The sequence below is a fragment of the Guyanagaster necrorhizus genome, assembly GCF_019112545.1.
Source record: "Guyanagaster necrorhizus MCA 3950 unplaced genomic scaffold BT62scaffold_42, whole genome shotgun sequence".
NCBI classification, from domain to species: domain Eukaryota; kingdom Fungi; phylum Basidiomycota; class Agaricomycetes; order Agaricales; family Physalacriaceae; genus Guyanagaster; species Guyanagaster necrorhizus.
This window is the reverse complement of record NW_025064921.1, coordinates 244,177-269,107: the sequence shown is the minus strand read 5'-3', so window position 1 is coordinate 269,107 and position 24,931 is coordinate 244,177. Positions and strand designations below refer to the sequence as shown.

The following is a 24,931-nucleotide window of genomic DNA, read 5'->3' as shown; positions in this document are numbered from 1 at the left end:
GGACATTGATGCACTCTGCAAAGAAGGAAAGTGTTTCAACTGTGGCAAGAAAGGGCATATGGCTCATATTTGACTGAAGCCATGAAAACCTCAGCCTCAATGACCCATCCCAAATGCCACATTGAGTGGAAGCCAGCCTCCTGCTTCATGCAATATTCATGAAATGAAGTTTTCAGATGATGAGTGGAAGCAGCTGAGCCAGATGTATAAGGAAGAAATGGCTAACCAAAAAGTGCAGGAAGAACTGGATCAAGCCATAGCAGAGAAAAGGAAGAAAGAAGAAGAGGCTGCATTTCAGAAGGATTTTGACAAGTAGTCTCTTGATGCATACACAAGTAAACTCCAAACATTTTCTTGAAACAAGCAGATGATACTAACATAGCATATTCAAACCCAGACACTGTCTCTACTAATACTAAGAAATCCTCTGTAGATACCTATAATAAATATTTGCTGCTTCAAAAACAAGAAGAAAGTACACAAAGCTGTAAGAACTCAAGTGCTCAAAAGAGCTGAACAGTGCACTCAGTATGACATCAATATTATTCCTCCAGACCATAACTTGCTTGGTGACCTTCATATGATTGTTCTACTACCAATGAGCTCCCCAGTTTCTGTACCAGTACACTGCACTCACCAGAATCTCTCCCTTGCAGACAAACAGCATCACATCTCTCTCACTCAGAGGAGTCACCATAGCCCTATCCCTCAAAGCTACAACATTCTTGAATCCCAAGGCCTCAATCTGCAATGTGGCAATCAGTGATGACTCCTTGGTATATATGATCATACTCACTAGGGTATAGGTCCAATTTCAGACCTCTGATACTGATGCCTCCCAGTCCTGTATGCTGTGGGGTGAGTTCATTGGAAGCTGGCAAGCTGGTATGGTCATTATACTAATTTGAAATGACCAGCTCTGAAGATGAGCCTTTATTTTCTTCTCAGACATCTGGCAAACCACAACCAAGTTGTATCCTTCTTCATTCAAGATTAATTGCCCAGGCTGAGTGTTATCTAGTGTTATCTGTTAGGTTGGTATGAATTACTACCTGGTGCATGTACAACAAAATTTCTCCACAATCATATTCTCTCCTCGATTGGTTCACCACACATATACAAATAGGACCATCCTTCTTCCCCACTTTCATGAAGAGTTGGTCTTCATAGTCTTCTCTTTCTCTTGCATTCACACCCACCTACCAGTTGGTCAAATGAAGCTCCATGACAGACCTAGCATCTAATCTTGTGGCACTCGTTTCACATATCCACTGCAAAGGATCAAGGTCAATTTGTTTCATTCTTCCAATAAGTATTTGAAGAGTATTCTGCAGAAAATCCTGGTTTTCTTTGCATGATGCATCCTTGTAGAAAGGACATGAACAATGCCATGCCAGAAAGGATTGACCAGTCCAGTGACCTGAAATTCAGGCCACCATTGTTTGTCTTTTCAGCTCAAATTCAACTCTATAACAGAGACGCCTATATTCAACAGCCATCAAGGTGAATTTTCATGTATATACTGCAAATGGATTGCTTAAAACTGTTCTATAGACAACTTCCAAGGTGAGCTGGATTATTCGTATTTGGCTAGTATATGCAATGATATGTTTCTGAGCAACATGATTGAGGCTGGTTTGCAAATGGAAATTCACTTTGATTTTAGACATTAAATTTTTGTCCCTTGTCTTGTACTCATCTTTCTAGTACCAAAGAGAGCAATGGAACAACTTTGTGATCCTCCCTGCATGCTTGTGAAAACAAACCAAAATTTGAGCACAATGATATTCTCTGGATCCATATCTAGGTGAGAGTCGAACCCATACACATATGCTCATGGATGCACTACCAACCATTCCTTGATGCAACTATCTCTGATTTCAAGCAACTGATGAAAATTTCTCTCTCTTTCATAAGGATAATAAAAGTAAGTAGAATGTGAAAGGTACATGATTTATATAGGTGAATACATAGGATCGAAGCCCTTCAACCATCTGCTTCACATCATCAATAATTGACATGGACATCTAGTAGCCTTCCTGCATCGTGACATCTAGATTTCATCGTAATGGCAGAGCTGCATTTGTAGCACAAGTGAACAATGAAGGAAGGAGCTTGGGCATGATAGAGCTATGGGTGGTATAGACAGAGAACCTCTTCTCATGGCAATGCTCCCGTACAACCTCTGAGCCCAACACAGGTCATGCAAGTTAAAGAATCTGTTCCTCGAATGATTATCTGCCATGTCTCATTCGATACATACCTAAGGTGTATGAAGACCTGATCCCTAGGAAGAGAACAGGTATGTTATTGACCTCGAGGAAGAATTGATAGCACTGATGCCAGCATGAGGCAGTGTGTACTGGAGTCCCATGGTGAAGATATCCTCAGGAAAGCATTCACTTGAAAGGATGGTGATATTATGCTCAAAGCAATTGAGAATGGGTTTCTCCACATGATGGCTGAGAACCAAATAATGGAACTTTATTCACATCAGTGCACTGGAAGTCAATGATACATCTGTCATGGATAGGTTTTTCTGTTATTGAACAATGCAGTCATGTAAAGAACTGGCCTTGTTATTGATGACAGGGATTCACTGAGGATGCTGCAGCACCCTCACCCTTAGAAAAAGCATACAAAGAGCATATATATACATCTCAGTCCATCCTTCCAAGTGCATATATCCACTTTGCAGACACACCATATGCTGACAGAGAATCTGAATTTCTAGTGGGAGTGGCACTGACTAGGTCAGTTCATGCAGAGATTTCGTCATCCATGCTGGAACATTGTGCAGCTCTGACAGATTGAATAGCTTAAAATCTTGGGTGCTAGTGTCAATATTAAATGGATAGTAAAGCAGCAAGGACAATGCATGCTCGCCATCCCAAACCAATAGGTTAGCCAACCCTGAATTTTGTGTTTTGCAGTCCATATGTTAGGTGCCATTACAGACAGACCAAGGAATGAGGAAAGGGAACAAGCATGCTGCTGTTGATAGTCAGCAAAGCAGTAATACAAGGAAGAGGGGAAAACAGAACCATTTTCTGTGCCTGTCCCCACTATTTCCCTTCTTCGATGTCTGGAGAGATAAAGGTTCTGGAAAGAGAGGTGCAATGACAAAAAGAGGAATGCTATTATATGGAGGGCTGCATGGACATTGAGGGGTAAGGAAGGAAAGAGGTTGTGACTTGGAATGTGATGACTCAGATATTGGGTGGGCACATCGAGTGTCACCATTCTTTCTTTTCTTCCATCATGATGATGGCACTCACTCCTCTTCTTGTATCAACTAACACCCATGATTTCTCTCCAGAATAATGGGGATTTCCTTGGTGAACACCTTGGAAGAACAGACTCATACCTACTGATGGAACTCATTCCAAAAAGGCATTAAAAGGATATGGATATGAATCCATTTTCATTGCACATGGAGCTGAAGGAAAAAATTTAGTTATATCTATAGCTTTACTGGGTGTGACCAGCTCCAACCATCCAATTGTCCACACTCATCATCAGTCATATAGAAGGGTAGGACTTTGGGAGAGGTGTCACTGAATCCTAGAAGAGCTGAATGTCTTTGTATTACTCCATTGAGGCCTTCAGTAACTATCACTGGCATGGTCTGTCATCATCGAACATATATGATAGACTGTCCAGTAGCAAGTCATCCTTTTCCGACTGAAAGCAATACCTGAAGAGAGCTTTAAGAGGATGGTGATGTTATGAATGTGACCATTTCACACCTTCACATTCTTCACCCATGTCATTCCTTACATTATCAATGCACCACTCTCATGCCTTTGTTGTGCTGCAACTCCATTCTGCAGTATAACATGCTAATATACTCACATATTTATGTCATTACAGAACTATTACAGGGCGATACTACACTGTCATTACTGCGACACTCATATACCAGATGCCTCTGGTATGACTACTGGCCTCATGCTGCATCGTCTTTACTTATTATTAGCATACACTCTTTTGTATATAAAGTAGCTCAGCTGTGGCCTTAAGCCTCAGCTTCAGACTAAAGTTTATTCTCCCAATACTCTTCTGACTGAACTCTCAGCATCGTCCAACTTGATTGAGATGCTTCCTGCTCTCTCCAGACCTTCTCTTGTGCTGATTGCTCAAATGCAAAGCACAGCCTTGAGTTTTGGTTTGTTTGTAGTAGTTGGTCACTAACAATTAGTCCAAAGCTGAACCTGCCCTTCTCCTGATGACAGTCAGGAGTACCGCATGAACATTCCCCTGCTAATACTCGCTATACTTCTCTTTTCTGTGGTGGTTTTACTGTTCATGCTCTATATCTCTTACATCTACCAATGGGAGATCATCCACTGGTGCTGCCAGCAGACAGCCAGTTGGTTTGGTCCCCATCTCCAAAACCTCCAACTTTGCCAGCCCCAATCATACACCATCCTATGCTGGTATGAATTCCAGTCGATGTGATATGCATTTGACATACTTGAGCAGGTTGAAACAGCCCACATCACAGATATCGAGGAAGTCCAACTTCCTCTCTCAAATGCGTCAATTGAAGAACAAGATATTGGTGCTGAAGGAGAAGTCATCCTCTGAGGGCTTAAGAGTGCTCAAATGCCCGAGATTGAGATCACCAATGACCTCAGCAATGACTCGTCCTCGTTCAATGACAAATGACAAGCTCTGAAAAGAGCAGAGCCTTCTGGCCTCCCAGGAGATCCATGGTGATATGGATCACATGGTGGACAGGCTGACAGCCTGATTATTATCTCCTCAGACTTCGAGTCTGAGTATGATAAGTGGGGAGCCTCTCTCCTACAACCAGAAGTGGCCTGCACTCCCATTTCCATCCAAGCACCTATGCTTGAATACTCCAACCCTACCCCAAGGGTCACCCCCACAGTCTCTGACTGCTTGACACATGGCTCCTGGTGAGCCACACCCCTCTCCCATAGACCAGGTCCACGATGACTACTGGAGGACAACACTCCTCCACCACCCTATTCTCCATCCCACCATGGTGGTAGCACAAATCCTGCTGCCCCCCTCACCTTTGATGACGTTCTTAAAAGGATCTGTCAGCAGCTGGAGGTGCGCTGTGCATGGAGTAGGGAGAGAAGGATCGTACATTGGCTGGAGGCCCACTCTCACCATGAGGCTCTCCTTGCTGATGACCTCTGGGGCCAGCCAGCCCCAGCCTGCACCCCCAGCCCCAAGGAGTTCCCACTCTGCCTCCAGACCAGTCAAGACCCTGGTCCAATGATCTCTGGGCATCTATGTGCCCTGACACCCAGTCTCTCAACCATCTTCTGAGATATCAAGGTTTTCTCAACACAGCAAGAGGAAGATGCCCACCTGGACATCTCCTTTCCCTTGCACCCCTTGGAGGTCTACTACATCCACAACCTCCATGAACAGTGCCAACTCTGTGCTAATCAGGACATTGAGTGAGCACACTGCCTGGCTCACCGAAGAGTATCAGAGGATATGGGAGGAGGCAGTGGCAATGCTGACTGATTCAATCAGTTGGCACAAGGGAGAACTGGGTCACCGCTGAGCAACAACCCTATGAAGTCAAGAACAGGAGGATATTTTCTCTTACAGTGTGCAGGCAACCACAATATTTAATTTCAACTCACTTTATCCCTATTGCCCCTATTTAATGCCAGAACTATACCAATACAAACAGTATGATCCCATACATACCATAGAGGCACCTTAGCCTGAGATGCCGAACCATCTATAGCAGAATGGCTTCCAGTTACTGGCAGCCACCAATCCATTGGCCGATCCATAGGCCAACATTGTCCTGCCAGCACCACCGGTGGACATTGGAAATGCCAAGCCACTCATCATGGATCTGGTAGCTTTACCACCATCACCACCTTTATCAAGCAGCCCAAGTGGGAGTTCAGCAGCAACTGCTGCTGGACGAAGAAGTCTTTGGTCCCTACCTCAGAGACCAAACAAATGGTGATCATCGACACTGTCTCAATGGCTGACTGGATAGATGGGGGATGAAGCCCTCTGGACCCAAATGAGGGTCAAATTCATGAGGGAACCTGCCCCCTTCAAGGGGCACTACAGGGACCTGGTCTGCTTCCTGGTCCAGTGCAGCCTGTACTTCCAAGTATACATGGCCATCTTATTCCTGGACTCGCATAAAATAGCCTTTGTGATGTCCTTATTTGAGGAAAAGGTGCTGGACTGATGGGTCCTTAAATCACAGGAATACTGGTCAGCATCCACCAGCCATTATCAGTTCCCCACATGGACAAAATTTGTGGAGGAACTCTGAATCAAATTCTCTGATCCAGCCATTGAGGAGGTACATCTAGTCAAGATGTATGAGGTCAAACAAGATACTCGAACCATCACTGAGTACTTTGTCAAACTTGAAAAAGAGGTGAAGCTTACTGGTGAAACCACCAACAAGAGCAACAAGGGAAACCTTGTTCACACACTAAAGTCCAGCATCATCTGCCAGCACATCAACATGATCAGTGCAGTCAGCAAATTCATGCTGGCTAATTACAAAGAATGGAAAGAGCATGTTCTGATCATAGATGCTGAATGCCAGCACCAGGCTCAAGAAGTTGCCCATGGTGCTGGGCCATTCAATCGACCAGCCACCAAGAAGGCAAACACAGCTGGTTCCTCTTTCAGATCCTCAGGATCCAAACCCACTGGCTCAACAAGTTTGAGCAGCAATACCACTGGTGACAAGAAGACCACCACCAGTATCACATTCAGTGGCCAGGGGAAACCCATGGACATCGACAAGTTGAAGAAGGAGGGGAAGTGCTTCAGATGCAGAGAGAAGGGCCATCTCCACAAGGACTGCCCCAAGTGATCCAAGCCAAAGTGGAGCACCACCAATATCCAGCACCTGCTCAAGTCGATCATAGAAGTGGATGGGGAAGAATCAAAGCCTGCTAAGGAAAAGAAACCTATGGCAGCTACCTTCAAGGTTGAGGAGGTAAAAGATCCTGTGGAGAAGTAGCCGGCTCAGCTTCTTCATGGAAGGGTAAGTCTGGACTCAGTGGACAAGTAGCTACAAAGGATATTGTCTCTACCTTTACTAATAAATATGCATTGTTAGCTCCCACCAAGACCATGACTGAAGAGCCAAAAACTCAAGTACCCCTCAAGAGGGCCGAACAGGGTGAGAGATGCCCCAAGGTAACTGTTGAAGAGGTTCCCAATGAGGAAGACAACACCTCCTTCCTCCAGAGCCATGCAGAGCCTCCCAAAGCCAAACCGGTAGTCCTACCGGCCAAGCCTAGAGAAGAGCACCTGGCTCTCCTGTCTGAAGTCTGCAAAGCACTTGTGCAGCCAGGAAACCCAATGGTTAACAAATCCAGGTGGATCAAACCCTGGACAGCTGAGTGGATCCTACAGTCCATTCATGAAGCACTCACCCTTGAGGAGAAAATAGTGAAACTCAAGGTGTGGACTCATCCATGTTGCCAAATCGAAGTGGACAAAGAGACTACCCTACTCTTTGCCCAGCCCTCCAAATCCTCCAACTGTCTTGACTTACAGTTGGAATAGTTGCATGAGCTCAAACATGCACTCTATCAAATCTGCAGATGACTTGGTCAAATGATGAATGTCAAGTGTCAGCTCGAGACACTCAACACTCATGAGACGTTCACAGTCTCAGCCCTCCTAGACTTGGACTGTACCACTAGCACCATCAACAAGCGCTTCGTGGACCAGCACAGCCTGAACACTTGGAAGGCAGCAGTTCCATCTCGCATATACAACATGGATAGAACATGGAACAAAAACGAAGACATAACCAACTATGTCAAGGTCTGACTCAAGATCAGCGAGCATAAAGAATGAATCGAGCTTGCTGTCACTGATCTTGGCATGGCTGAAATGTTCCTGGAGTACAACTAGCTTAAATGCCACAACCCCATCATCAATGTTAAGCCCAAATTCCATGTGACTAGTGACACATGATAAACTGACAGAACCTCGCACTTCAGGTTAGACTGTCAGAGTTCACTTTATGTGTGACCAGTGTTGTGTTGTCAAGATGTTTGCAAGTAGCTCGAGATAAGATGGTGAAGAATAAACTTTAGCTTAATGCTGAGCTACCACAGTGAAAGCTGTCTACTTAAATACTGTTTCGTATCGTGCTATAAATAAATGTTCATAAAAGTTATTGTCTGTCGTGAAGCTGTTACCTCTGCTGTTGCCAGGTGCTCCACAAAAGCTGTTGTGCTGTTACTGCTACACTGCAATTTGTTGACAAAAGGAGTATTGTCTCTCCCTTCACAGTGCACAGCAGCGTGTGCTAGTGGGAACCGATTGGGTTGCTGACTAAGCTTCCCATGGCCCTAAGCGCTGGCCCAGGTGCCCTGACTAAGTGAAGATAGAGGTCATTCCGGAAAAAGGAAAGAAAATAAAAAGAAAAATGGAAAAATTGTAACAATCAATTGGCAGGAAGAGACCATAGCACTAGTCCAGTGCCCCTGCCAAAAGATGCCATTCCATCTGCTGGATGATGATCTGAAAGAGCCATGGGGGACAGACCTGGAGGAGGGGGATAGAATGCTTTTTGTGGACATAGAAGAAATGATCCACATTCATGCAATGAGTAGCAAGGCCAATGAATTAGCCACCAAGGCTAATCTGGCAAAGGGGGACAAGGACTTCAATGACCTTGTCCTGGAGCAGTACCAGGGATTCTGAGATGTTTTCACCAAAGAGAACTTCAATGAACTTTCCCCAAGGAAGCCATGGGACCATGCTATCAAACTGGTCCCAAACATGAAAGCTAATTTAGACTGCAAAGTCTATCAGCTTAGCCTGGCTGAGCAAGAGGAGCTTGACAAATTCCTTGACAAAAATCTGGCCTCTGGCCAGATCCAACCCTCTAAATCACCAATGGCATCACCCTTCTTTTTCATCAAAAAGAAGGATGGAAAACTCTGTCCAGTACAAGACTACCAGAAACTCAATGAGATGACAGTCAAAAACTGTTATCCCCTCCCATTAATCGCTGACCTGATGGACAAGCTTCAGGGGGTAAAGTACTTCACCAAGCTGGATGTCTGTTGAGGATACAACAACATCCGGATCAAAGAAGGAGATGAGTGGAAGGCCATGTTCTAAACAAACCACAGCCTGTTTGAACCACTAATCATGTTCTTTGGACTGACTAACTCCCCAGCAACATTCCAGTGGATGATGAATGACATCTTCAAAGACCTCATCACTCATGGCAAGGTAACCATTTACCTTGACGACATTCTCATCTTCACCAAAGACTTGGCAGAGCACTGCAAAATCATTCAAGAGGTCTTGCAAATATTATAGGAGCAAAACCTTTTCCTTAAACTGGAAAAGTGTGAGTTTGAGGTACTCAAAACCAAGTACCTTGGAGTAATCATCAGTGAGAGGGTGGTCCGAATGGACCCAATCAAAGTCACCAGCATTATGGAATGGCTAGTGCCATTGAAAAAATCCAAACTCCAATCATTCCTGGAGTTCACCAACTTCTATTGCCACTTTATTTGTGACTATAGCAAAATCATGTGACTAATGACCACACTCATGAGAAAGGAACTGTGGAGCTGGAGACTGGCTCAGTCAACAGCATTTAATGCCATCAAAGAAAACATTCAGGATGGTGCTGTTCTCGCTATATCAAACAATGACAATCAATTCCACATGGAAGTGGATTCTAGTGAGAGGGCAATTGGCACTGTTCTGTCTCAAAAACAGGATGACAAGTGGTGCCTAGTTGCATTTTTGTCAAAAGCACTCTCCACAACAGAGCAAAATTATGAAATCTATGACAAAGAACTCCTCGCTATTATGCTCATATTGAAAAAATGGCAGCACTACCTCATGGGTGTCAAGCTCAACTTCAAAATCTGGATAGATCACTAAAACCTCTAGTACTTCAAAAAGCCACAGAAACTCAACTGCAGACAAGCATGGTGGGTGACAGAACTCACAGAGTATCAATTTACTCTGCATCACAAACCCAGGATAGCCAACAAGAAGGCTGACCTGCTCAGCTGATGAGCCAACCATGGCATGGGCACAGATGACAACAAAGATGTCATCCTGCTCAAGCCGGAGTTCTTCCAGGCAATGATGTTGCTGATGGAAGAAGAAGTTCATCAGGACATTCAAAACACACTGAAAGAGACATGCCTATAGGACAGGGGTATCCAGGACTCACTCCATCACAAGCAAGGGATTTCAAAGAAAGACGGCCTGCTCATATACAACAGCAGAGTCTACATTTCAAAGGACTGCATGCTCTGAGGGTGCATCATTTCGATGTTGCATGATCATGTTACGGCTGGACACCCAGGAGTGGAGAAAACAAAGGAGCTCATCCTTCAGGAGTTCTGGTGGCTGAAGATGAAGAAGGAAGTCGAAGCCTATGTCTGGGGCTGCCAAGATTGTCAATGAAACAAAACAGACACCTGGAGGCACTGTGTGCCTCTACACTCAAACAAAGTCCCCACATGACCATGGGAAGTCATATCAGTTGATATGATCACAGATCTACCTGAGTCAAGAGGATATAATTCAATTCTCATCATCATGGATCACTTTTCAAAAGCAATCATTCTGATAGCCATGAGCAAGGACTTGACTGCCAAAGGATGGGCCTGCATCCTTCATGATGAAGTCTTTGCCAAACATAGCATAATGCCAAAAAAGATCATCTCAGACTGAGGCCCACAGTTCGTGTCAGGCTTCATAAAAGAATTATACAAGATGCTGGACATCAAAGGAAACCCATCTATGGCCTATCACCTGCAGACCAATGGACAAACCAAGTGGGTCAATCAAGAAGTTGAAAAATACCTCCACCTTTCCATCAATTGGCATCAAGACGATTGGTCTGAATGGTTGGTGCTGGCCGCCTTTCAGCACAACAACAGGGTGCACTCCTCAATGGGGTATGCACCCTTCAAGATCCTCACTGGCTGAAATGCCAAGGTGTGCCCAGTGTGTACAAGTTGAAACCTTCAGCTGGCAATGGCCAACTTTTTATTAGACATGGACAATATTTACAAGATGGCTGAAAAGGTCTTATCTAAAGCATCGAAAGCAATGAAACATGCTTACGACAAGAAAAAGAGTGTGACAGAACAATATGCTGCCAGTGACAAGGTGTGGCTTGATGCCACAAACCTCTCCCTCCCCTGCCCAAAGAAGAAACTTGATGTCAAATGAGTTGGGCCCTTCACTGTAAAAGAGAAGGTCAGGGAGTCAGCATACCAACTCGGTCTTCCACCCATGTGGAAGATCCATGACATCTTCAACAAGTCTCTCCTGACCCGTTACCATCCCCCTGCATTCCCTAACCAGGAACAACCACAACTGCCACTGCCCGATCTGGGTGATGGCCAATATGAACAGGAAGTCAAGTGCATACTTGATGACTGAATCATCTGCCAGAGAAGGAGACTCACAAAGACAGAGTATCTCATCAAATGGCAAGGAATGCCGAACAAGGAGAATGAGTGGATGCACACTGAGAACCTGGAGCACTGCCAGGACCTCATACAGGAATATCTTGATGGGGACAAACAAATTCTCCACACCCTCAAGAGGCACTTCAACAAGTGGGACTACAAATGGTTTGTCCCATGCTGCTACATGCTGTGGCGACACCTCCAGGAGCCTAAAAAGCTCTACCAGTGGAAGGACACCGACTCCAAGGTCGGTGACTTCTTTTAAAATCAAGAGGACCCTCTTGACCATGACCATGACCAGGAGGTCACCATCAAAGACAGCACATAGCAGTCGGGACGACTGCCTTGACTGGGGGGTATTGTTACGAATGTGACCATTTCACACCTTCACATTCTTCATGCGCATCATTCCTTACATCATCAACGCGCCACTCCCATGCCTTTGTTGTGCTGCAACCCCATTCCGCAGCATAACACGCCAATATACTCACATATTTATGTCATTACAGAACCATTACAGGGTGATACTACACCGTCGTTACTGCGACACTCGTATACCAGACGCCTCTGGTATGACTACTGGCCTCACACCGCATCGTCTTTACTTATTATTAGCATACACTCTTTTGTATATAAAGTAGCTCAGCTGTGGCCTTAAGCCTCAGCTTCAGACTAAAGTTTATTCTCCCAATACTCTTCTGACTGAACTCTCAGCATCGCCCGACTTGATTGAGACGCTTCCCGCTCTCTCCAGACCTCCTCTTGTGCTGATTGCTCGAACGCGAAGCACAGCCTTGAGTTTGGGTTTGTTTGTAGTAGTTGGTCGCTAACAGGTGATGGTGATTGCACGACGACGTACCGAGTTTTTCTTTCCACTAGTTAACGGCAATATCATTGTCACCCAGCCAAAAAATTTCCCATTTGTATTATCGCCAACATAGAAAGGACCAGTAGAGAAGAGGCAAAAGAGCCAGATCTACAGAGGCCAGAATGTTCTCCGCCGATCAAGAACAAAGCGATGCCAGTATGTAGCAGAAAGCGCACCATTCCTTATCTTCAGCGCTTTGGACAGCATCCATTGTCTGAAAGGGAAACACTACAGGAAACATTGATAATGCTGAGCGGGACGGGATTATTCACGGACGTGGGGAGACCGTGACTGTGACGGGACGGCAGACCATCGTCCTTCCTTCTTCCCTTCCTTCCACCACGACAGCAGAACTGGCTGCTGGCGACTCTTACGATCTGTCGAGAACGAGCTCAAAGAGCGTTACCCTGTCTTCCCGCTACCGCTGGAAAGGACCGCATATTGCTCTTGGTGCGCCTACCCGATACCTACCGACGGGAAGATGTTGTGCTCATGGTCCTAGGAAGATGTCAATGGTCGGTTTGACACCATTTTCATTGTTGTGAGGAGCTGAATAAAATTTACAGCTACATCTTCTGCCTCGCCGTGCGCTTTCCGAAACCTTCCTCCGTTCTGTAGTCGGATGCATCGATTATCGCGCTGAACGAGCTCGTCAGCGCGGAGGACAGAACCATCGCGAGTATCCAGTGGTCAAGATGAGAGAAGGAGGATGTAGTGTCAGTGACATTTTTGGTCCTGGTGGTGAGGCGACGGCGGGTGGTACGAGTGGTTTGGCATCGTCATCGTCAACCCCGGGCTGACCGATGCCATATTACCGTATATCTTATTCGACGGTTCATCGCTGGGTCTTTTCGTCCTTCTTCTTGTGCATGAAGTCCTCCCAGTCGTCAGGCTCGGTGAGTAGGTCTTGGTCGAAAATGCCGTTACCCTGTATTCCCGCTAGCGATGGAAAAGATCCCAGATTGCTCTTGGAGCGCCTATCCGATACCTACCGACGAGAAGATATCTTGCTCACGGTTCTAGGAAGCTGTCAAAGGTCGGTTCATCGTGGATATAATTACTTGAAGAAAGTGAATAAAACGTTATAGCTACATCGTCTGCCTCGCCGCGCGCTTTTCCAAACCTTCCTCCGTTCTGTAGTCGGACACATCAATTATCAGCTGAACTAGCTCGTCAGAGTGGAGGACCGAACGGTCCTGAGTATCCAGTGGCCAAAATGATAGAAGGTGGCTGTAATGTCAGGGACATTACTGGTGGTGGTGGTGAGGCAGTGGCGGAGGGTACGAGTGGTCTGGCATTGTCGTTGCCATCCCCGATGGGCTAACCGATACCGTATTGTCATATATGGTATTGGGATGTTCATCGCGACTGGCGCGATGGTGCTGGGTCTCATCGTCCCTCTTGCTGCGCATGAAATCCAGCCAGTCGTTGGGCTCGGTGAGTGGGTCATGGTGTATGGCACGCCAGAGCACCTCTCGTTCCTCCGACGCCTTCTTGTCGTCATAGCGTTGCTTGCCGAGGAGCGTCAGAAGGAACCACCTGTCCCACTCACGAGCATTAAGTGTTGGCGCATCGTCTGGGGCCTCGCCGGGAACGTAGGAGTCGTCATTCAGAATCGAGAGCATCGAAGGGGTGCATGGGTGGTGCATGGTTCGGTACGTTATGAATCCTGCTCCTCCAGGCCATAACTTGCTCGGTGACTTTCATATGATTCTTCTACTACCAATGAGCTCCCCAGTTTCGGTACAAGAACGATACACTCACCAAAATCTTTCCCTCGCAGGTAAGCAACATCACACCTCTCTCGCTCCGAGGTGTCGCCAATGCTCTATCCCTCCAAGCTACAACATTCTCCAGGCCGAAAGTGCCTATCTGCAATGTGGCGATCAGTGACAACTCCTCCGTATACGCGATCGTACTCACTAGGGTATAGGTCCAATCCCGGACCTCCGATACTGGTGCCTCCGAGTCCTCAATGCTGTGGGGTGAATTCATTGGAAGCTGACTTGGAAGCTGGCAAGTTGGTATGGTCGTTGTACTAATTTGAAATGACCAGCCCTGAACCTGAAGACGCGCCTTTGTTTTCTTCTCAGACGCCTGGCAAACCACGACCAAGTTGCATCCTCCTTCATTCAAGATTAATTGCCCAGGCTGAACGTTATCTCTTAGTTTGGTATAAATCACTGCCTGGTGCATGTACAACAAAATTTCTCTGCAATCGAGTTCTTTCCTCGATTGGCCTGCGACGCGTATATGAATAAGACCGTTTTCCTTTCCCGGTTTCGCCAAGAGTTGGTCTTCATGGTCTTCTCTTTTGCTCGCATTTGCACCCACCTACCAGTTGGTCAAATGAAGCTCCGCGACGAACCTAACATCTAATCCTGTGGCGCTCGCTTCACACGTCCGCCGCAAAGGATCAAAGTACGTTCAATTTGTTTCGTTCTTCCGATAAGTATTTGAAGGGTATACTGCAGAGACTCCTGGCTTCATCTGCACGATGTATTCTTGTAGGAAGGACACGAACGATGCCGCGCCGGAGAGGATCGACCGGTCCGGTGACATGAAATTCGGGCCACCATTGTTTTTCTTTTCAGCTCAAATTCGACTCTACGGCGGAGATGCCTATATTCGACAGCCATCAAGGTGCGCATTTTCATGCTCATACTGTAACTGGATCGCTTACAACTGTGCTACAGACAACTTCCAAGGCGATGCTGGATTATTCGTATTTGGCTAGTATACGCGATGATGTCTCTTCGAGCAACATGTTTGACGCTGGTTCCTTGCAAATAGAAATTCATTTTGATTTTAGACATTAAATTTTCGTTCTTCGTCTCGTGCTCATTTTCCCGGTACTGAACAGAGCGACGGAACAGTTTTAAGATACTCCCTGTATCGTATCGAAGACAAAAAATGAACCAAGAGTCCCCATATCTGGGTGGGAGTCGAACCCAATACACACGTGCTCAGACGGATGCACTATGTACCAACTTTTCCTTGGCACAACGATCTTCGCAAATTTCGAGCCACTTCCTCTTCTGCAAGGACAATATGGGAAAGAATTGGGTAGCACAAGGTCGGCATTGAAAGTTACATGATTTACATATAAGCGAATACACAAGATCAAAGCTCTCGAACCATCCCCTTCATTGGCGTGAACTTCTCGTAGCCTTCCTGCGTCGTGAAATCTAGATCCCATCTTAACGGCGGAGCCGCATTCGTAGGACGAATGAGTGGCGGAAAGAGGATCTAAGTCTATAGCATAAAAATAATGCTCATCATGAATAACAGGATCTATTGGGTGAGCTTCATTATTGGAAACTTAAGAGCATCTCGAAGCATGCGCTCCTCGGAAAATGTATGGCACGGTTGAAAAGTACATTTGACGCTTCGTCTGGTAAAATTGCAGTGACGAGGAGACGAAGGCCTGCTTTGATGAAATAAGTGTACCGTCGCATCTGCAGAATTCAAAATGTTATTTTACTGCGGTCTCCATGTTAATAATATCGAGACCGTGCCCGAGTTCCGTGAGACAGTACCGCCCGCTGAGAGACAAGGACTGAAAAGAGAATCCGCGAGCCAGGAACATCAGACGTCCTTCAATTCGAAACGCAAAAGTCGATCGATGGTTTCCTTGAGGTCTGGACGACGATCCAAATACATCGCCAACGTGGCAATGAAGACGTTGAAATGGATGGCAAAGGATCGTTAACGAGCTCCCAATACCTGGGTGTAAGGTTAAGGATATTGTCGGCCGTTAGATCTTTTGGTGATGAGTACGTTCAAAGATTGATCGGGAGTATTGATACTTACTGAAATGTTGCACGATAGACTTGCACCTTGCATATGTAAGTTCACTTCGTTCTTCGAGTGGCATATTTTCAGGAAGAATCTGCCACAAAGATGTCATCACCAGCTGGGATGTAGAGCGCATTGAAACAATAGGTTTGTTTACTGGGTGATGAGGCTTAGTCGAAACAGAATGAAAGACAAATATAAATACCAGCCCGTCCGTGTTTCGATGGGATCTGACGTTTACGGAAGTGTCTGGCTAATCCAAGAATGGTTACGCTCAGGTAAGTAAATACAGGCAGAAAGTTGCTTGTATATCGCCGAAAGCATATCAACAAGCCATGACAGTATCAGGTGACGATACAAGCAAAATTAGGTAGCCACTAGAGGTGACTAGGGATCATAACACGAGCGACCCTCACGATTGATAATCAGCACACATATAGCCACCTTGATCCACCTTTACGCTGTCACAATGGCGCACACCGTCGTAAGAGAATACTTCCCGGAGTATGCCATGGATAAGTGAATAGACGAAACTGGAGAGTCTGTCTGGAGAGTGATATCGCATTGTAGCCTCTTTACGCACGTCGTATATCCCCGTCATGATGCCCAGGTAGAGGGAGAAGCATTTAGAATATGACAGAGGCTGACGTGTGGTCTGACAAGGGTGCGGTCATAAAATGTAGGAAGGCCTAGAGAATCGTGTTCCGAGCGGTGATAACCTAGATGTGTGAGGAACGCGAATGCAACCTGTATCGTAATGCGAGAAATGATACCCCGCATATCCAGTCGCGGTGGACCGGCGGTGTCCATTCCGAGAATTCGCCGATCTGACGTTATCATTATGGACAAAGGTGATCTTTCCCAGAAAGAGACGCCCAAGCCGCGTCCAGCGACAATAAACAAGAGCCTCCGTTTGCCTCGTGTCTTCAATCCAAGGGAATAACCGCTGACGGTTCGCAGAGATGTATATGTCAACAACTACCAATTCCAATTCCAATGATCACGTTGGCTCGGCGGTGCTGTTTTCCAACGATATTTGGCATTGATCCTCAGTCCGGAAAGAGACATCGCGTCAGCTTTCGATGCTAGGAGCTACAAGCAAAATTCGCTGTTTGCGTGTCGCCCTATCCGCGTCAAGCTCCATTTAAAGGGGGCGAGCACCGATACGGCAGGAATGTCGAATACGTTAGCCGGCTCGGACGTGGACCCCTGACATAAAAGTACAGGTACACGAAATAGACCTTGGATTTCGCTATCCTCGTTTTCTGATCAGTTTTATTACGATTGAGGACAGGTTAAGATTCCTTACCGCTCCCACCTCATTCATCAAAGTAACCGCAGACGAAATCTGAAACGTCAGTCCAAATCTTGCCCCAAACGATCTTGACCTTATCAGAGCGGTCAGAGTGAGTCATTGCCATGAATATGATTGACACTCACCACTGAGTCCGAGCGGTCCGTATAGCACTTGCTGGGGATATATAAAACGACTCCCACGGTTCAGAGTCAGGAGGAAAAGGCGGGCACGCTACGTCGCATCGAGGTTACGAGCGAACGACGTTGAGGGTCAGCGTGCGAGAATGGTAGTCGACAGCGATCAAGGTGGGTCTGAGATTGGACCGGTGTCTTGTGATATTCCGTACGAACCCAGACGATGCCAGCCATGCTATCTGCGGAATCCGGATTTAGTCAAGTCCACGAATCGTTAAAATGAAGAAAATATATATCAATAGAAATAAATGCAACTGGAGTTGCGAGCCTAAAGAGAATGCCAAAGGTTCTATAGGTTCTTTACTACACTGTAGGAACAGAAGTTGACTCTGTCATTGATAATGTGTGTGTCTTGTTCTGTGTTTGAAAGATAGTCAGTCAGAGATTGGCGAGAGAGAGAAACTCACGAATACCCCACACGTGCGTCGGACAAGATGAATGCATGGAATTCGTACAGGAATCACTGATGGTTGCGTTCCAACATGACCATCGTAAAGACACGAAGACCTTGAACTCCTCTAGTAGGTGAAATGCCGCGAACGAAGAAGCCAGAGAAACCAAAAAGAAACCTGACACTTCTACGAGGACGTCAAGAAACTCTAAAGGAGTAAGGACAATAAAATGCGAATGCACCCGCCGTGGAATCCTCCTACAGGTTTCTTTTCAGGAATACTGTCAACGTCCATTCTGTTTTGTCAAGAGCTCAACCAGAGACGCTATCTCGAGACCTAAATAAATGTGTAAAGACCAGCGGAATAGAAGAATTGAACGAATGGCGCGCCGAGAAGTCGCTCGACGTTGATCTTCTTCGTTACTGGAGCTCCGCCTTCGCCTTTTGGGGTCCAGGACATTGCGAGGGCGGTCAAAGCGCATATACTAAGGGTAGGATTTTGGGAGAGGTGTCACTGAATCCTAGGAGAGCTGGATGCCTTCGTATGACTCCATCGAGGCCCGCGGCAACTATCGCTGGCACGGTCCGTCATCGTCGAACATATATGGTGGACTGTCCAGTAGCAAGTCATCCTTTTGCGACCGAAAGCAATACCTGAAGAGAGCTTTAAGAGGATGGTGATGGTGATTGCACGACGACGTACCGAGTTTTTCTTTCCACTAGTTAACGGCAATATCATTGTCACCCAGCCAAAAAATTTCCCATTTGTATTATCGCCAACATAGAAAGGACCAGTAGAGAAGAGGCAAAAGAGCCAGATCTACAGGAGCCAGAATGTTCTCGCCGGTCAACAAGAAAGCGATGTCAGTATGTAGCAGAAAGCGCACCATTCCTTATCTCGTCCATGTCTGAAAGGGAAGCACTACAGGAAACACTGATAATGCTGAGCGGGATGGGATTATTCACGGACGTGGGGAGCAAGGAAGACCGTGACTGTGACGGGATGGCAGACCATCATCCTTCCTTCTTCCCTTCCTTCCACCAAGACAGCAGAACTCCCTGCTGTCGACTCTTACCATCTGTCGAGAACGACATCAAAAAGCGTTACACCGCATTCCCGCCACCGCTGGAAAGGACTGCAGATTGCCCTTGGAACGCCTACCCGATACCTACCGACGAGAAGATATCTTGCTCACGGTTCTAGGAAGCTGTCAAAGGTTGGTTCATCATGGATATAATTACTTGAAGAAAGTGAATAAAAAGTTATAGCTACATCATCTGCCTCGCCGCACGCTTTTCCAAACTTTCCTCCGTTCTGTAGTCGGACACATCAATTATCAGCTGAACGAGCTCGTCAGCGTGGAGGACCGAATGATCCTGAGTATCCAGTGGCCAAGATGATAGGAGGACGCTGCAATGTCAGAGACATTACTGGTGGTGGTGGTGAGGCAGTGGCGGAGGGTACGAGTGGTCTGGCATCGTCGCCGCCAACGCCGATGGACTGACTAATGTCATATTTCCGTATATGAAATTTGTCTGTTCATCGCGAATGGCGCGATGGTGCTGGGTCTCGTCGTCCCTCTTGCTATGCATGAAGTCCAGCCAGTCGTTGGGCTCGGTGAGTGGGTCGTGGTGTATGGCGCACCAGAGTTGCTCTCGTCCCTCCGACGCTGTAACTTGTTCAGTGACCTTGATGTCATCTCTCTACTACCAATGAGTGCCCCAGTTTCTGTACCAGTACGATGCACTCACCAAGATGTCTCCCTCGCAGACAAGCAGCATCACACCTCTCTCACTCCGAGGAATCACCAAAGCCCTATCCCTCCACAATACAACATTCTCGAGGCCGAAAGCGCCCATCTTCAATGTGGCGATCAGTGACGACTCCTCGGTATATGTGATCGCACTCACTAGGGCATAGGTCCAATCTCGGACCTCCGATACTAGTTCCTCTGAGTCCTGAATGTCGTGGGGTGAGTTCACATTAGAAGCTGACAAGTTAGTGTGGTTGTACTAATTCATTGTCCTTCCTTCCTTCGATCACGACAACGGAACTTGCTGCTGGCGACTCGCGACCTCAATAGGCATTATCCTGTATTCCCACCACCTACGGAAAAGACTGCTCTTGGAGTGCACCCTACACCTACTGACGAGAAGATATCTTGTCAATGGTCGGCTCGATATTATTTTCATTGTTATGGATCTGAATAAATGTTATAGCTACGTCTTCTGCCTCATCGTGCGCTTTCCCAAAACTTGCTCTGCTCTGTAACCGGATGAATCCATTATCGCGCTGAACAAGTCTGTCAGCGTGGAGGACCGAACGGTCCTGAGTATCCAGTGGCCAAGATGATAGAAGGAGGCAGTAATGTCAGAGACATTACTGGTGCTGGTGGTGAGGCAGCGGCAGAGGGTACGAATGGTCTGGCATTGTTGTCGCCAACCCCGATGGGCTAACCGATGCTATATTGTCATATATTGTGTTGGGATGTTCATCGCGACTGGCGCGATGGTTCTGGGTCTTGTCGTCCCTCTTGCTGCGCATGAAGTCCAACCAGTCGTTGGGCTCGGTGAGTGGGTCGTGGTGTATGGCGCACCAGAGTGCCTCCCGTTCCTCCGACGCCTTCCTGTCGTCGTAGCGTTGCTTGCCGAGGAGCGTCAGAAGGAACCACCTGTCCCACTCACGAGCATTAAGTGTTGGCGCATCGTCTGGGGCCTCGCCGGGAACGTAGGAGTCTTCGTTCAGAGTGGAGAGCATATGTCGATGCGAATCGAAGGGATGTATAGGTGGTGCATGGTTCGGTACGTTATGAATCCTGCTCCTCCAGGCCATAACTTGCTCGGTGACTTTCATATGATTCTTCTACTCCCAATGAGCTCTCCAGTTTCGGTACAAGAACAACGCACTCACCAAAATCTCTCCCTCGCAGGTAAGCAACATCACACCTCTCTCGCTCCGAGGAGTCGCCAATGCTCTATCCCTCCAAGCTACAACATTCTCCAGGCCGAACGTGCCTATCTGCAATGTGGCGGTCAGTAGCGACTCGTCGGTATATGTGATCGTGCTCACTAGGGTATAGGTCCAATCTCGGACCTCCGATACTGGTGCCTCCGAGTCCTCGATGCTGTGGGGTGAATTCATTGGAAGCTGACTTGGAAGCTGGCAAGTTGGTATGGTCGTTGTACTAATTTGAAATGACCAGCCCTGAACCTGAAGACGCGCCTTTGTTTTCTTCTCAGACGTCTGGCAAACCACGGCCAAGTTGCATCCTCCTTCATTCAAGATTAATTGCCCAGGCTGAACGTTATCTCTTAGGTTGGCATGAATCACTGCCTGGTGCATGTACAACAAAATTTCTCTGCAATCGAGTTCTCTCCTCGATTGGCCCGCCACGCGAATATGAATAGGACCGTTTTCCTTTCCCGGTTTCGCGAAGAGTTGGTCTTCACGGTTTTCTCTTTTGCTCGCATTTGCACCCACCTACCAGTTGGTCAAATGAAGCTCCGCGACGGACCTAGCGTCTAATCTTGTGGCACTCGTTTCACACGTCCGCCGCAAAGGATCAAGGTCAATTTGTTTCGTTCTTCCGATAAGTATTTGAAGGGTATTCTGCAGAAACTCCTGGTTTCATCTGCACGATGTATCCTTGTAGGAAGGACACGAACGATCCCGCACCAGAGAGGATCGACCGGTCCGGTGACCTGAAACTCGGGCGACCATTGTTTTTCTTTTCAGCTCGAATTCAACTCTACGGCGGACATGCCTATATTCGACAGCCATCAAGGTGCACATGTTCATGCTCATACTGCAAATGGATCGCCTAAAACTGTTCTATAGACAACTTCCAAGGCGAGCTGGATTATTCGTATTTGGCACGCGGTAAATGGAAATTCATTTCGCTTTTAGACATTAAATTTTTGTCCCTTGTCTCGTACTCATCTTTCCGGTACCAAGGAGAGCAACGGAACAACTCTGAGATACTCCCTTGCATGGTTGGAAAACAGCACCGCCGAGTCAACGTGATCATTGTCAATGGAATTGGTAGTTGTTGACATATACATATCTGCGAACCGTCAGCGGTTAAACCCGCTATTCCCCATGGCCGTCGTATCATACTTCCCCCAAAGACCTTGTTCGCGTTCCCTCGTCTATGAGTACGTACCTCGGGAGTGCTGTGTAACGACGTTTGTCCTGACTCGTTGTCGAAGCTGGAATCATGTCAATGGCAATATCGTTTTTCGAATATGAACACACTGGCGGTGGGGGAGGATGATATTCTCTTCGGCGTTCCAGGTCGTACTAACTGGAACAAAGGTTGCATGTCCTCGGATCTCCCCGTCTCAGGCTTGTCAAAAGGGTTGTCTCCTATAGCCCCTGCAGGATCTGTACTATTTCTAGACCTATATGCTCGTCGTGATTCACTGCGACACGCTTCGCTGAGCGATGAGGATATCTTGCATGCCGATTGCCGATTCAGATATGGAGATCGAGTCACGTGATGTTGCGCGATGCGTCCGTACTCGCGTCGAAGAAGAACAGATATTCGTAGCGATATGCTCATCGTAATTCCACAACGTGGGAAGCCAGACATAACTAGCCGCGCTGTCGACCGCGCACTAGAACGAAAATCCACAAAGAAATGCGTACGTGATACATGAGGCATCATTGTTGTCCCGAACAGTACAACAACAACAAAGGCGTTAGGAGTCGGGCCTGACACAAGCGAGAAAGAGCCAAATAACCGGTGGCATCCAATGCTAACATAACAACCCCAACATAGGCGTTTCTCCTGCTCTCACACCCTCCCCAGTACACCGTCGAAATGTCTTTCGATTTGATAACACCATTCCGCGTTGCTGTTGACCAGCAGCCTATGCCCATTCGCAACGAGGGATTCAAGGTTAGTGCTCCGTTTTTTTTCTTTCTCGTGTTACCACCTCGCTCAATGTTATTTAGCCCCTCGCCCTTCCGAGTGAAGAGGAGGACGTGGTCATATACCCACGCACCTTCGCCTCGGACCATCTCCCCGCTGACCCCAGCTTCTCTTCCACCTCTACTCCAAATCCCGACGACGACATAGAGAATGTCGCTCCTTTCCGTTTTACGTTCCTCGGACCAGCTGACGGGTCGTCGAAGGCATCGGACGGCTACCAACAACACAATTATACCCCGAGCTCATCGGTTCTGAACATCCTCGTTCCAGAGCCCAAGGCGCGAGAAGCGCGCGCCCCATTCCGCGTTCTACACGAGAAGCCGACAAAACGAGAGGCAAGTTCGTTGTATACCGTCTCTCAGAACATGCCTCTATTCCCGCTGTCCTCTCTGTCTAAGAGCATATTCAACTCTCCGCGCCGTCGTGCCGTGTTTTCCGCAGAAGAGAAGAGTCTCGTGCATTCCTTGATTCGCTGCTGATGAACCTTGACGAGCGTGGTGGAAGGATTTCTTCCACGCCGCTGTCTGTACGCCCGGGTTCATTTCCTTTTACTGTGTGAAACTACTGAATAGATTATTCACGAACCGGAATTGATAACACGTTGAATGTCAATTTCAATTGTTACAAAAAATTGGTGAAACCGGTAGTAGATCCATGCGAATACTCTCTTTCCCCCTGCACCTCGAGAGCAGTGAAGCGCGCCTTGAATCATCAGCTACAGGTTTCATGGGGAGACGTATCGATGAGAAGGGGATGCATTCGAATGGTGTAAACTGGACGATTCCATCCAAATGGCTTCTGCACTAACAAGACTATAAGTATAAGCTCGTACATGGTGGGATGTTTGACATACGTATGCCCGAGCGGAGGAGCTCATGTCGCAGAGCCTGCTTACAGTAGAAAGATACAGAGAGTGGCTCCCACCCATCACCGCTATCACCCTACTCCTTTGTAGCGGAGACAAAAACCATGTATTACACGGAACAAACTAGGCTTTCTTCCTCGTAAGTGGCAGACAATACCATAAAGAATAAGATCGCCTACCTTGGGCCCAACATTTGGACATGACCCACTCCCCCAAGTACTCGCCACCATGGCGTAAGAAAAAAACTCCTCAGTCTGAAGGGCTCGTAATTTGTCATCCCCCACGGCTTCCACAAGTTGAACTTGTCGCCTTCAAAATTCTGGCATAGACCATGAACTCGTTTCACATTGAAGAGGATGGAGTGCTTCTCTTCGAGTGGCGGAGGCGATAGACCTATTGAATGGTCTGACTGGGATTGCAGTAGAAGAGGTGGAAGATCTGGCCCTCTGCTACATTGGAAGAATTTTGGTGAGCACGTTGACCAACTGTACACGTAAACAGATCCACTCATTCTCAGCAGGCGAACTACGCCGCCACACCACACCAACCAAAGTCAGCGTCTCCCCATAAAACTGTTGACGAGACAGACACACTCTCCCGTCCGATTACAACAGCTGGTATCGCCGACTGACCCCGCTACCTTCGACGCCTGGATCGTCTCTCTATTTCAACGAGAGAGAGTCGACGACAAGGGCCAGCATCCACAGTGGCTATACGAGCGCAAACGCTCCCCGCGCTATGTACCACCCACCGACCCCGTGGAGTTCGATGCATGGATCCTCTCCCTTATACTCAAAAACAAGGCCGACTAAGTCAATCCATAGCTGCAATGAGCTCCGAATCCATTTAGAGAGGAGAGCCGATGGAGAAATTGACGAGGGTAAATGTGTGTTTTGGGTCCGTTGTTGCGTTGCCCTCCTGACGTTGTCCAGACCCTCTTTTTTCCAAACTTGCGTTTCTCTTGGACCTACCCACGGTGATTCGACGTTCTCGGCGTTCTTGTGTGCAGTTTGTCATAGATTTTGGGCGCTCAGCCAACATATTCCTGGGATAGTACACGCGACCCCGAACTAGCCTTGTCGTCTCTTCGTCGTCCATAGGGGAGGCCTGATTGCCTAATATATGGGCTCG

General features: G+C 47.2%; 10 protein-coding genes across 10 annotated transcripts; 7 read left to right on the top strand and 3 right to left on the bottom strand.

Annotated features, from left to right (window-relative positions):
• Window positions 1-4,965: 4,965 nt before the first annotated feature.
• Window positions 4,966-5,826, bottom strand: BT62DRAFT_923628 (uncharacterized protein; the record flags this gene model as incomplete). The annotated part of the gene is made up of 6 exons (XM_043184536.1): window positions 4,966-5,268; window positions 5,350-5,425; window positions 5,464-5,507; window positions 5,634-5,649; window positions 5,701-5,734; window positions 5,760-5,826. The coding sequence occupies 6 exons, from the start codon at window positions 5,824-5,826 to the stop codon at window positions 4,966-4,968; spliced, it is 540 nt and encodes a 179-aa protein (XP_043034563.1).
• Window positions 5,827-6,490: 664 nt separating this feature from the next.
• On the top strand, window positions 6,491-7,548 carry BT62DRAFT_923627 (uncharacterized protein; the record flags this gene model as incomplete). Its single annotated transcript, XM_043184535.1, has 2 exons — window positions 6,491-6,713; window positions 7,097-7,548. 2 exons carry the CDS (start codon window positions 6,491-6,493, stop codon window positions 7,546-7,548), a joined length of 675 nt encoding a protein of 224 aa, XP_043034562.1.
• Window positions 7,549-12,443: 4,895 nt separating this feature from the next.
• BT62DRAFT_1012096 (uncharacterized protein) lies at window positions 12,444-13,121 on the top strand (the record flags this gene model as incomplete). Its single annotated transcript, XM_043177882.1, has 3 exons — window positions 12,444-12,477; window positions 12,556-12,836; window positions 12,888-13,121. 3 exons carry the CDS (start codon window positions 12,444-12,446, stop codon window positions 13,119-13,121), a joined length of 549 nt encoding a protein of 182 aa, XP_043034561.1.
• Window positions 13,122-13,290: 169 nt separating this feature from the next.
• Window positions 13,291-14,537, top strand: BT62DRAFT_556400 (uncharacterized protein). The gene is made up of 4 exons (XM_043181384.1): window positions 13,291-13,357; window positions 13,462-13,976; window positions 14,105-14,436; window positions 14,491-14,537. The coding sequence occupies exons 2-3, from the start codon at window positions 13,557-13,559 to the stop codon at window positions 14,252-14,254; spliced, it is 570 nt and encodes a 189-aa protein (XP_043034560.1). The 5' UTR covers window positions 13,291-13,357; window positions 13,462-13,556; the 3' UTR covers window positions 14,255-14,436; window positions 14,491-14,537.
• Window positions 14,538-14,818: 281 nt separating this feature from the next.
• On the top strand, window positions 14,819-15,140 carry BT62DRAFT_1012094 (uncharacterized protein; the record flags this gene model as incomplete). Its single annotated transcript, XM_043177881.1, has 3 exons — window positions 14,819-14,876; window positions 14,957-14,964; window positions 15,018-15,140. 3 exons carry the CDS (start codon window positions 14,819-14,821, stop codon window positions 15,138-15,140), a joined length of 189 nt encoding a protein of 62 aa, XP_043034559.1.
• A 304-nt stretch (window positions 15,141-15,444) lies between these two features.
• Window positions 15,445-16,255, bottom strand: BT62DRAFT_1012093 (uncharacterized protein; the record flags this gene model as incomplete). The annotated part of the gene is made up of 4 exons (XM_043177880.1): window positions 15,445-15,570; window positions 15,702-15,779; window positions 15,806-16,047; window positions 16,135-16,255. 4 exons carry the CDS (start codon window positions 16,253-16,255, stop codon window positions 15,445-15,447), a joined length of 567 nt encoding a protein of 188 aa, XP_043034558.1.
• A 320-nt stretch (window positions 16,256-16,575) lies between these two features.
• On the bottom strand, window positions 16,576-18,461 carry BT62DRAFT_1012092 (uncharacterized protein; the record flags this gene model as incomplete). The annotated part of the gene is made up of 7 exons (XM_043177879.1): window positions 16,576-16,692; window positions 16,768-17,065; window positions 17,216-17,376; window positions 17,429-17,507; window positions 17,560-17,590; window positions 17,652-17,789; window positions 18,359-18,461. 7 exons carry the CDS (start codon window positions 18,459-18,461, stop codon window positions 16,576-16,578), a joined length of 927 nt encoding a protein of 308 aa, XP_043034557.1.
• Window positions 18,462-18,905: 444 nt separating this feature from the next.
• BT62DRAFT_1080418 (uncharacterized protein) lies at window positions 18,906-19,497 on the top strand (the record flags this gene model as incomplete). Its single annotated transcript, XM_043179581.1, has 2 exons — window positions 18,906-19,218; window positions 19,271-19,497. One exon carries the CDS (start codon window positions 18,906-18,908, stop codon window positions 19,203-19,205), a length of 300 nt encoding a protein of 99 aa, XP_043034556.1. The 3' UTR covers window positions 19,206-19,218; window positions 19,271-19,497.
• Window positions 19,498-20,715: 1,218 nt separating this feature from the next.
• BT62DRAFT_556120 (uncharacterized protein) lies at window positions 20,716-21,424 on the top strand. Its single transcript, XM_043181383.1, has 4 exons — window positions 20,716-20,931; window positions 20,990-21,033; window positions 21,082-21,263; window positions 21,318-21,424. Exons 1-3 carry the CDS (start codon window positions 20,760-20,762, stop codon window positions 21,151-21,153), a joined length of 288 nt encoding a protein of 95 aa, XP_043034555.1. The 5' UTR covers window positions 20,716-20,759; the 3' UTR covers window positions 21,154-21,263; window positions 21,318-21,424.
• A 1,400-nt stretch (window positions 21,425-22,824) lies between these two features.
• Window positions 22,825-23,414, top strand: BT62DRAFT_923624 (uncharacterized protein; the record flags this gene model as incomplete). The annotated part of the gene is made up of 2 exons (XM_043184534.1): window positions 22,825-22,902; window positions 22,959-23,414. The coding sequence occupies 2 exons, from the start codon at window positions 22,825-22,827 to the stop codon at window positions 23,412-23,414; spliced, it is 534 nt and encodes a 177-aa protein (XP_043034554.1).
• Between the last annotated feature and the right edge of the window lie 1,517 nt (window positions 23,415-24,931).

Bases quoted from the DNA above. Each gene is read 5' to 3' on its own strand.
- BT62DRAFT_556400 (XM_043181384.1), top strand. From the start codon at position 13,557: ATGTCAGGGACATTACTGGTGGTGGTGGTGAGGCAGTGGCGGAGGGTA. The intron at 13,977-14,104 runs GTACGTTATGAA...TTTCCCTCGCAG, and splicing joins CATGGGTGGTGCATGGTTCG to GTAAGCAACATCACACCTCT.
- BT62DRAFT_556120 (XM_043181383.1), top strand. From the start codon at position 20,760: ATGTCGATGCGAATCGAAGGGATGTATAGGTGGTGCATGGTTCGGTAC. The intron at 20,932-20,989 runs GTAAGCAACATC...TATCCCTCCAAG, and splicing joins CCAAAATCTCTCCCTCGCAG to CTACAACATTCTCCAGGCCG. The intron at 21,034-21,081 runs GTCAGTAGCGAC...ACTAGGGTATAG, and splicing joins TGCCTATCTGCAATGTGGCG to GTCCAATCTCGGACCTCCGA.